Here is an 11,709-nt window from a genome sequence, read left to right as displayed (position 1 = left end):
CCTTGATACTTGGTGTTCAAAGAAAATTTTAGATACACGAAACTAATGGTGCACTTCATAACTGTGCCCATCTGAGAATACAAAGGGGTCAAAGCATATATTTTGCTAAGCATACATATACAGGAAACAATTCTCAAAAAAGAAAAAACATATACACGAAACTAATGGTGCACATCAACTGCAAGTGATTCTTGGCACGAGCTGGACCTGTGGAGGGAGCGGCCATTATTTTTACACGCCGCACGGCCTCCCTTGGATTCTTGAGCGTCGGGAAGGCTTGGATTCCTATTCCTGTCGATCTGGAGCCACCTGCGGCAACCGTGCATGGCACCGCACCGTGCTGTCCGTGCACGCACGACGCCGCGCAAACAGATATAAAACGGTCTGCCCGTACTCGACTGTTCCCGAGATTTCTGCTGCTTTGCTCGAAGACCTCTGCTTAGCTATAGCCACAAGCAGTACAAACACACTTGGATTTCCTCTGAATTTTGACAGTAAGAATAAGAATGACAGTAGAATTTGCTGGCAGCTCCAGTAACTTTACCAAAAAATTAAGCATGGCATCTACATGTTACAAAAATTTGAGCTGGATACAAAAAGTTGAGCTTCTTCTCTGCTTTTTATAAAGCATCAGGATACAAAAATTTGAGTATCATAAGGCATCAGAGTATATTTACCAAGCTCCCAACTTCATAAAATTTGACTGAATGGAATTTAGATAGTGTATACTCCACTGTTTTCAGTGAGTAGTACAACTTTGACAGTACAGTGAGCAAAATTCAGTTTTAACAGTTTGGGGACATATGTTTGGGGACAGATGGAGTAAAATTCAGTCTTGATGTGGTACTGTGCATACCAAAGGATGCACACGGGATGTCGTCGCTAAGCATGCTAGCTGTTGTGGTATGTGAGGGGCTCGCTGGGATCCGGCTCGTACAGCTCCATGAGCCTCTGGCTCCCATTGGTCGATCTGCGTGGACCGGCTTCATGGACGAGGTTGATGGCGAGGTGGACGAGGTTGACGGCGAGGTAGATGAGGTTGACGACGGACAGGGCCAGCTCCGGCTCGCCGACATGGTGGAAGGGTGCGGCCATAGAAGAGCAGATCGAAAAAAAATTGAGCCTTCTCCTCACCCGAGGAAACAATGCGACAAAGGAGGGTGAATCAACGCGGCCGAGGCGTGGGGCGGGGGAGCTCCGACGAAGCCCCGGGAAGCTGCACGAGTGAGTCGAGCAGGGGAGCTCCGGCGCAGGGGAGAAGAGCGGGGAATGCAGGTTGTGTCGGCAATTTGCGGAGGGTTTTTCGGAAAATTGCCACATCAACCTTCTTTTTCGGACGAAGGGGGTATTTTATTATTTCTGATGTTCATTGTACTACCATGATTGAAGATGAATAGATCAAAAGATTTCACAAAAAAGGAAACCGTACTTCAATCAACCCTCTCCACTTGCAGCGACCTTATTTTCTTTTTTTCTTTTTGGGTCTTTGGTGCCTTCTTCATTTTTCGCTAGGTTTTTTTTGATTATGTGCTTTTGGAGTCCCGTGGTGGTCTTTTTCCTATTTCATTTGCTTTCTTTAGGCAATCCAATTTCTTTTTTTTTGGAGAGAGATCCGATTTCATTTTTTTAGAACCATTTGCTTTTTTTTTTTGAGAGAATCCGATTTCATTTGCTGCAACAATCAATGACGGAGGGCCAACACAGCCCGTGGAACTGAGCCCAATCACCTTCCGGCCCAGAGATCCTAACTACCCTAGCGACCCTGAAGACCAATCTCCCTTCCACTTTTCAGCCTCCGGAACCCACGACGCAGCTGCCGCCAGAGGTACAGACCAATGGCGGCCGCCGCAGGCGACGGCGGCAGCGTCCCGCCGAAGACCCCAATAGCGGAGTCGCCTCCCGCTTCTCGTCCGCACGTGACCCGCAATGCCATGCCGTGGGAGAAGTGCGTCGCCGGCGTTCAATTGGCTCTCAAAGGTACGCGCTTGCCCATCGCCCTTTCTTTCTTCCTCTATACGTGCTTGCGAACTCCCATCTCCTTGTCAATTGGTGATAGACCCGAAGGTGGTGTTCCTGAGGGAGCAGATCGAGAAAGCCGGGTGCACCGTATGGCCGACGCTTTTCCGGGCGGCCATCTGCAGGAGCGGCGGGAACTACGCAAGCGGCATGGGGGTATGCTGTTCTTCATTCCTTCTCCCCTCATCATCGGTGCTTTATGGTTGGCACTCCACTTACAGGGGTTCATGTTGGCAATCTAATAAAAAAAATCGATCAAAAGGAGCCTCGCCCCCGGTTCCAATTCCATAGAAAACGAAGCCATACCACCCAACACAACACCATCCAAGACATTAGAGCCCACAGCATCAGACTTCAAACTTCTCCCGGCTTGACTACATGGATTTCATCACTCCTGTGTGGATTCTTCATCAGGTAGCTCAGAGAAGCACACCCTCCATGCTCAACACTAACAACAGCTTTAGCCCAGGATTGACGTTCAGTTTCCTGAGCATCAATTCCCTGAAAAAAGACAGCCTTTTCCCCAAATGGTTCTTTGAGGGATTTTGCCTAGTCCCCCAGAAAACCTACTATCAGATGCCACGCCTGTTTCATAGAGATCCAGGTGCATTTGTTAAAGACAGTCTCCCAGGAACCCTACTGTCAGATGCCACACCTGTTTTTTCACAGAGATCCAGGTGCGTCTGGTAAAAAACTAAGCCATTTCTGCAGTTCCAAAGTCCCCACAGGACAGCATAAGAAACATAATTTAGTTTTTCTTATTTTAAAGCCAGTGAACAGCTAAAGATCTAAAATCTACAATGCTAACACCAAAGATAAGCTCAGCATCATTCTAAATGGATTTAGCAACAATACATTCAAACATTCAATGTACAGATGGTACACTGACTCAATTTCACTACAATGTCTACATTCCAGAGGTTTTGTCATGCCGCTCCTCCTCAGGCTATCACAGGTGATAAGAGCCACAAGAACCCCTGAATCTTAGGGGGGACTTTAAGTTGCTAGACAGCTGGTAACAGGACAGGTTGGACCCCTCTCAAGTTCACAATTGCATATAGGGATTTATAGGAACATACCCCTTTAGACTCATACTACCAAACTAAGCTTTCCTCCTGCTCTACAAATACAACAGATTCTAAGTCTATCCACATGGCCATGAGATCTTCAGTGAAGGTCCTCCTAAAGGTGCACTTCAACTGAATCCCATCCCAGTGCTCAAACAGTCTTATTCGTCTCATTGACCACACAATAGATATCCCAAAATTGTGTGGCCAGAGGAGAGTTGCCAAACCAAATGTCTTCCCCAAAACGAACTGATCTACCATTACCTACATGCCACTTGTATCCAGATTTAACAGCTTGCATGGCCCACACAACCCCTTTCCAGAACTGAGAGGGGTGAGAGTCATGGCAGCAGAGCACATTAGGATTTCTAGTATTATACTTAGCATCTATAACTTTTCTCCAAAATGTTCCTTCCCTTGCAATATACCTTTTGGATATTTGACACTCCCGTACCCCCATGTTCCTTCCTCATGATCATGTTAAGGCCTTCGATATTTGGCACTCCCATAACCCCCGTATTCCTTATGCAAAGAGATGGCCAATTTGGAAGATGATTTTTTTTATTTCCTTCACTATTACTCCACATGCATTTGGCCATTTGAGAATTCACTAAAGCTATAGCCCACTTAGGGAATTTTAAGAAGGAAAGCATGTAATTTGGAATACTGAATAAACAAGACCTAATTAAAGTCACTTTGTCCAACATAGAACGTAACGTGCCTTTCCATCAGCTATTCTAGCTAACATAAAATCCACTAAAGGTTGAAGATCCTCTCTCCTCAACTTCTCAAAGTGTAAAGGTAATCCTAAATATTTCATAGGAAAGTATCATCAGCATATTCTAAACAAGCTACGCCCCCAGGAATAAAGTTTGGACAAGACCTCTAATGAGCCCTACTTTCCACCTTTAGCTAGCATTTCGTCAAAATATCCACAACGAGATTAAACAAGGGAGAAAGAGGGTGCCCTTGCCTAAGCCCTCTATTAGTGGTAAAGAACACTCTCCCCATTAATCTTGCCTCCTATGGTACCATTTTGAGCAATCATGTCAATCCAGTTAATCCACTTGCTACCAAAACCTCGAAAATCCAAGTTAACCTTGTCATATGCCTTCTCATAGTCAATTTTAGGGCATGTTTGGTTGTTAGCCTGGGCTTCGTGCCTGGTAAAAGAGGCTGCTTGCCATCCGCCTGGTACTCCCTTGCTTTTGTGCCTGGTGTGGGCGTGTGGCTGGCCTGAACATCATGTGTTTTGTTGGTGGCCTGGTCTGGTGAAATATTTGAATAATTTACTAGCATGATTGATGGAGATTGAATGCCCATAAGCTCAACGAGGCAGGGAAACAGTGCCCAGGCAGCTACCCAGGCGTCCTTTTTTGAGCGCCTGGTCTAGGCTAAGCGGACTGCCTGGGTCAAATTCCAGGCTAAGCAAAATGTCAGGTAACCAGGCCAGGCTAGCAACAACTTTTGCAGGACAGTAACTGGTAGAAACTAGGATCCTACCGGGTCTAGGGCGTAGGTTGTAGGGGAAGGAGGAGGCTGGACGTGGGCGATCTCGCGGTCGCCGGCGGCTGGGCGCCGTGGCGCGATGAAGAAGAAGCGGCGGCGGCGCAAGAGGCGACTAGGGTTAGGTCTCCCGGCTCCCTTCGGAAAGCCGAGCAAATAATGATTGCTTCTTGCTTGATTAGATTGATACATCTCCTCTCCTTATATAGAGAGGTTTACTTGACTCCCAAGCACCTATAACGATAATTGGGCTAAGCCCCTAATAACGATAAGATAGACTGGGCCACAACTGACTGGGCTAAGCCCCTAACACGCTGGTCATAACACTTCTCCCCGCCTGCTGCCAGTTACTCAACACTTTTCCTGGCAGGTTGAATAGGTCCCCAGAGCTTCTATTTCTTTTGTTTCTTCCCATCCTGATCTTCTTGCTTGTCTTACAGTGTCTGGTCCCTGTCATCAACCTCCAGGCTCTCAAAAACAGGCATAATATCATCAGGTAAGTCAATGTTCAAGCTATATTGTTGCTCTGCTTGAACACCCTCATCTGCATAAGATTCCGTGCCACCTTCCTCTTGTGCTGCACCATTGGATCCTGTAAACTGAATTTTTTGTTCTTCCCCATCACTGGCTTGCTCCATTTCAGTAAGAAGGAACCTACTAATCTCCTTAACAGGATCTTCAGCAGGCATAGTGACCCCATCATCAGATGCCATAACGTTAACCGACTTGTTGTCCCCAGAGCTACCTTGTTCGAAAGCAAGTCACCCCTCTTGCAAATTGGTGTGTCATCCTCAGCAACTTCCTTGGATGTTATCCTTAGCACCTCCACCTCTCTGAGAACCACCACCAGTAAAGCTACCTCCACTCTTGTTGCTACTCCTAGAATTAGCATTACTCTCATTTGACATTCTATCAGACCCAGCATTTCCTTTGTCAGTTTCCATATCACCTTCTCTGGACTGTTGGTTGCCATCATTACCATCATCGGATCCACTCTCACTGGTAACCTTCTCAACTTGTCTCATTAATGGTAATTCCACAGTAATTCTGATCTGAGACATCTTCCCTTCTAACTCGAACAATCTTTCATATGGTATCTTACTAGAATCCCTGCATTTAATTTTCACCATGACCACTTCAACTAAACTATGGAACATTTCTGCCTATCTACATCCAACAGCAGACCAAAAGCAGACACTACTTGATCAAGGATGGACCATTCACACCATTTAGGCAATAATAAACCTCTAAGCTGGATCCAAGTTTCAGTTAATTCCTCAAAATTTTCTAATTCTTCCTTCCAGACTGCAACTCTGACAGTCACATCTTCCTTTGACAGCCCAAAACAGGGATAGCCAGCCACCTGTTCAACTTGAATATGAGGAGTGAACTTAACTAAGAAGGACCACTGATCAAGCTCTCTAATCTGCCAAGGCCAATTGGTTTTATATATTACAGAGAACTCTTTGGCAAGTTCATCCTTAGAAATCTCACCACACTCGGTATATGCAACTCCACAATTCTTGAAAGACCCAATTGCAGGTTACCCATCTCCTGCACTTCTATGTGCTAAAACCTAGCTTAGCTATCCACCTGGTGTGCACTTGATTTGCATATGAAACAGATTTTAGGTCTCTTACACATGGGTTTTGTGATGTTTTGGGTTATCACAATTGAAATACAGCACCTGAGCATACTCAGTAAACTCCTCCTCTCCAACCTCTCTGCTAGTGCCAGCACCATTGGGGTTTCCTGCAGCCATCTGGGATGGTTTTTCAGCGTTCTCCTTATGAGCATCCTTGGGCTGCCCTTCCTAGCTCTGTTGTTGCTGATGTTGAGGCTGACCAAGAGGTACCCACTGATTGCCTTGCGGAAACACAGGAGGTGGGTACTGAGGATAAGAACCATCAGGTAATCAAACTGCGAAGGAGGAGGCGGCTGCTGTGGACGCGTGCCCTCCTCTCCCTTCCTCCTCTACCTCTGTTCCCCTTAGCCATCCTAACCCTAAGCAGCAGAAGCTGGAAATCAAGGCGCTCCCAACCCAAGATGTTCGCAAGCAGCTGAAACCCACCTTCTCACCGAATTCTTTGTCCCAGATGATCGTGAGCAGCTGAACTCACATTCTCACCGAATTCCTTGTCCCAGATCCTAGAAGGAAAGCAATCCTCGATCCCAACGCAACAAACAAATCTTGTTGGATCCACACTGCCACCCGTGACTTCTCTTGGTCTCGGCAGGGGAAAAAGGCTCCCACGACTGTCCAAAATGGTCTAACCCCACTGCAGACGCTGACAGCCGGACCCAACGCACATCTGACCCCAACCCTGGAAACCCTCACGGTAGCCTTCTCCTCGTCCACGCCAGCAACCCTTGAATTGGAAACCGGCAGAGTCATCAAGGACCAACAATGGCGAATCCGCAAACATGATCCCAACACAACCACATGACCAGCAATATGTCGAGCACCTGAAGATGTTCTCGACAAATCGCAGATTGCAGCACTATCCTCTGTAGGAATTGACTTAGAACCCAAATGCACCCTCCATCGTCCCCGCCGGCAAATCCACGACGCCTAATCTAATCTGAACAGCCTCCATCGTGCTTGCTGAACTTTGAATGTCGAGGTGGCCTATTCCGCAGCCCGCGCTAGAATCTGCTTCGCTGTCAGTGCTTTGCCTTGTTGGAACAAGCGACTTCACTCCACTGTAATCTTGTCCAGAATCCGCAAAGCCAGCTTGAGCCTGATCTTCTCCAATGCTCGATCTGCGTGAGCTACCGCGTCCATCAGCGCTAAGAGCTCCTGACCCGTCAGTTGCCTCCCCCTCCCATGCGGATCCATAGATTCTCCCTTGGGACCACTTAGGGAGCCTAGGATTTGAATCAGGAGACACACCAAGCACAACCCCGAGACCCACTCTTGAACGAGGTGTTAGGGTATGCCGAGGTAGATGAGAGAACACGGCAGCAAATCCAAGACGCATAATCTAACCTGAACAACCTCCCTCGTGCTTGCTGAACTCTGAATGTCAACATGGCCTCTTCCGTAGCCCATGCCAGAAGCTGCTCCGGTGTCAGTGCTTTGCCCTGTTGGAACAAGCGACTTCACTCCACTGTAGTCCTGTCCAGAATCCGCGAAGCCAGCTTGAGCTTGACCTTCGCCGCTCGATCTGCGCAAGCTACCGCGTCCATCAGCGCTAAGAGCTCCTGACCCTTCAGTTGCCTCCCCCTCCCATGCGGATCCATAGATTCTCCCTGGGGATCACTTGGTGAGCCCAGGTTCAAATCACCAGATCTCTCAGGAGACACACCAAGCGCAACCCCGAGACCGACTCAGTGAGGCGAGGGGGCATGTCGAGGTAGGGGAGAGAATGCCCGAGAGGACATATGGTGGATTTCATTGGAGCGGGGAGAAGCCCGGTGAGCTAGGCGGGGTGGACAGGGGTAGGTGGTGAGGAGGCGACAGGTGTCGCGAGAGCGATTATGGGCAAGTGGTAGTCTGCTCTTCTTTCTTTTGGTTAATCGCAATCTAATAATTTGCGCCGCCGCTATGTTTGGAGCCATGAAGTGTCTGCGGTTGTCACAAATCATAACAATTCCATGCAAACCAGAGTGTACTATGGTCTGTACTTCTGTAAATTATAGTGCTTTTGTTGTTTGGGGACATGTTTTAGCAAAAGATTAACTAGGGTAATATTGGGTTGTCAAGATATGGGTGAGGAGATAATTGTCTTGTATGAATCTTGAAAGCATTCACTTGGTAGGACAACCAAAGTTGTGAATTTTACCTGGGTGTTAAATATTTGAACTGAAGTGTTCAAAAGATAGGTTCATCTGTTTTATGTATGTGAATGGAATTTTTCTTTGAAATGCATGTAAAATTCACATTTGTACCTCAGTCAGCAACATTTACGGCAAGGGTAGGCCAAGCTGGTTCCTGTTTTCTTGTTATCGGTACATGTTGACAGGATTTGCTACTGCCCTATTTGTAAATTTTTCTCCAAAAAATTTTGGGCAGCCCTAAAATACAACACCAAGTGCTGCAAATATACAGCAGCCGTGCGGCTGCCACAAAATTTTAGCGCAGTGGGGGGCCATGCAGGACCATAAAAAAACGGCTGTTTTACATCACTGCGTGCCAAAAAAGCTGCTCCAACAGCTGCCCTAAAATAGGACACCCACAAAAAGACAGATGTGATGTATTTTAGGGCACCAATTTGAGGGCAGCTGTTGGAGATGAACATTTTCTGGTTCTCTAAAAACAACTTTTTGGTGCCCCAAATTTTATTCCAACCACTTTTTTTCTGCCCTATTATAGGGCTGCTGTTGGAGATGCTCTTTAGCAACTAGTATAAGCCAGTGCAATTGCCTGACCTTATATTAGTTTCTCAAAATTCTTTGATTGGCCTTTTTCCTTGTGGATTCTATTTTAAGTGAACTATTGATGAGAGAGCTGCTCTAATATTTTCCAGTTATTTATGTTCAGGTAGTAGTTTGCTGTAATCACATGCGAAGGCAAGATGAGATAACTCAGGTCATAATTCATGAGTTAGTACATGCTTATGATGACTGTGTTGTCAAGAACATCGACTGGAAAAACTGCGCTGACCACGCTTGCTCTGAGGTAGTGAAATACTTGTCATATAAATGGAAGTTATTGGCATGTTACTGTGCCACTGAAACTTATGTTCTGTTGTGAGTTATTAATTGGCTTACATTGTGTTATTTATTCTTAGATTCGAGCTAATCATCTTAGTGGCGATTGCCATTACAAACGTGAACTGATGAAAGGCTTCCTGAAGATAAAGGGGCATGAGCCAGTAAGTATTTTTTTTAACAAAAGCAAAACAGCCTTTTTGTTGTCCTGTTATTGAGCTCATACCACATATGGCATTGGTTCTCTGTTAGCAAGTTACAAACTTTGAATAGTTAAATATTAGTGAATCACTATTGGTAACTATTGAAATTGTTTACAGTTTCCCTGTGGGAGCCTTTTTGTTGTCCTGTTATTGAGCTCATACCACATATGGCATTGGTTCTCTGTTAGCAAGTTACAAACTTTGAATAGTTAAATATAGTGAATCAATATTGGTAACTATTGAAATTGTTTACAGTTTCCCTGTGGTTCTTGACTTGTTATCTAATGAGCGTGATTTTCCTATTTTCGTTTTTATTTTGCCTATCGGATATTTATGTCTGCTGTGACGTTTTTTCTGCATTTCTGAAGGAATGTGTCAAAAGACGTGCGCTGCTTTCTGTCAAGGTGAACCCGCACTGTTCAGAAAAAGATGCAGAAGCTGCAGTTGAGAAGGTGTGGGATATGTGCTACAACGACCCACGCCCGTTTGATAAGGCTCTATGAAGTGAAAGCTGGTAGGGCAGTTTTGTTAACTCTCAGACGGGTTCTATCAAGTGTATCCTGTGGGACAGTCTAGTTTCCCTTCAGACGGGCTCCATGTAAGTACTTCAGCAAAGCGTTGCAACAAAATCTGGAAATTTGGTGCTGGGGCAAAACTTTGAATGTCATGATATTAGTCCAGACAATCTAACAGATTATTCCATGTAATCCAATTGTTTTACATGGCATATAGTGAAAGTTCTCTGAGCTCTAAATAAGAGTGGGTGTGAATGATTAATTCTTTATACCAGCTAAATATTGCTTCCCTTTTTTCTTCCTTTTTGAAATTTCAGTCCTTTGGAAGTGCATTTAGAACTACAGGGATGCCGACAATGTGGCGTCGGTTGGCTCGTGCGCTGTGTGGGCATGCGAGGGCGCGTGATGGTGCGGCATGGCTGCGCAGGGAGGCGTTGTGTTGGCGCTTTGGGTGTTCAGGCAGCCCGGATTTGGTGCCTAGATGTCCGGGCAACGCCTTGGGTTGCTCAGATCTGGTGAGAAGAGGACGCGTCAGTGTAGTGCGTCAGCGATCGGGCCTGAGCAAGGGTGAGAGTGACGTGGTGCTTCCGCGTCATGAAGGTGGAAGGTTGGATGGCTCTAGGGGCCTGTTTGGTTCCAAATAAGTCACCAACTTATAAGTCAAAAAGTGAAAAAAGTGACTTATTTTGCTAAACAGACCCGGCCTCTTAGGTCAGATGATGTTGTCGCCATTGGCTTTGACATGGCATTGTGTTTCTGGGCATCGTCTTGGAGTTGGACGCACGACTCGTGGAGGTGGTCGGTTATGACTAGCGTGACATCTCCGTGGAGGCAGCCGGAGTACCCTTCACATGCAAGCAGCCCCAGGTGGGTTATGTGGCAACCTCGTGGGATCAGAGTGACGTATGTTTGCTCCATTGGACATAGCTTTCTTCTTGGATGTCATTGGGTTTCATGGATATGCTTGGCAGCCTAGATTGACACAATATTTTTTGGTGTGCACTCTGGCAGCAGCGAAGGCGCTCGGTGCCTGACATGGATGTGTAGTGGGTTGTTGGCCTTTTGGCCCGTTATATGTATTGTGCTGTTTTTGGCCTAGTCGAGCTAGGCAATGTTTAAGTTTTCACTCGGCATTCCTCAATAAACTGATTAACCTTTCTTTTCTTCTTTTTTTGGCACTTGCATTATGCAATGCGTTCCTCGTACCAGGTTGTTACTTGTAATACTCCTTTCTAATCAATGGATTTGGCAAGTAACATTCGAAAAAGAAGGTTGAACAAAATACAATTCACTTTACGACATAGGCCACGAACAAAATAGAAAATAACAACAAGACCCTTTGGATACATGTCTAAATGTCGGCACGCATCATGAGCTTTGTCTCGAACTGCCACAATGACGCAGAGCATCTGAAAGGATCGAGATGTTTGACTAAAATGAGGGGGTGAATAGGAAATTACAAAAGTTAAGCTTAACTTTCAAATTTCAGGTCAATACAGATAAAATAGGTTCTCTAAATGTGAAACTAAATGTACACAACCTATGACAAACGAGCTCAAAGCAAAGTATGCTAGCAGTCCACGGCCAAAAAAATTGACTTGCACCTGAAAAATCAGTTGACCTACAAATAGCCGCTCATTTTTTCAGTTTTCTTTCTGAGACAATGCTCATTTTTTTAGTGATGGAGAGATAAATCGCTAGCCATTTTTTTAGGATCAGTTTTTTTTTTGAGATCTTTTGAGGATCATT

At 45.8% G+C, this 11,709-nt stretch overlaps 1 protein-coding gene across 1 annotated transcript; it reads left to right on the top strand.

Annotated features, from left to right (window-relative positions):
• Positions 1-1,739: 1,739 nt before the first annotated feature.
• Positions 1,740-10,250, top strand: LOC123045786 (mitochondrial inner membrane protease atp23). Its single transcript, XM_044468961.1, has 5 exons — positions 1,740-1,977; positions 2,057-2,172; positions 9,073-9,210; positions 9,323-9,406; positions 9,814-10,250. The coding sequence occupies exons 1-5, from the start codon at positions 1,836-1,838 to the stop codon at positions 9,946-9,948; spliced, it is 615 nt and encodes a 204-aa protein (XP_044324896.1). The 5' UTR covers positions 1,740-1,835; the 3' UTR covers positions 9,949-10,250.
• The last annotated feature ends 1,459 nt before the right edge of the window (positions 10,251-11,709 follow it).

The sequence above is a fragment of the Triticum aestivum genome, chromosome 2B (genome assembly GCF_018294505.1).
Source record: "Triticum aestivum cultivar Chinese Spring chromosome 2B, IWGSC CS RefSeq v2.1, whole genome shotgun sequence".
Taxonomy (NCBI): Eukaryota; Viridiplantae; Streptophyta; class Magnoliopsida; order Poales; family Poaceae; genus Triticum; species Triticum aestivum.
Note: the sequence above shows the minus strand (reverse complement) of the source record. Positions and strands in the feature narration are given on the sequence as shown.

Bases quoted from the DNA above. Each gene is read 5' to 3' on its own strand.
- LOC123045786 (XM_044468961.1), top strand. From the start codon at position 1,836: ATGGCGGCCGCCGCAGGCGACGGCGGCAGCGTCCCGCCGAAGACCCCA. The intron at 9,211-9,322 runs GTAGTGAAATAC...ATTTATTCTTAG, and splicing joins CTGACCACGCTTGCTCTGAG to ATTCGAGCTAATCATCTTAG. The intron at 9,407-9,813 runs GTAAGTATTTTT...GCATTTCTGAAG, and splicing joins AGATAAAGGGGCATGAGCCA to GAATGTGTCAAAAGACGTGC.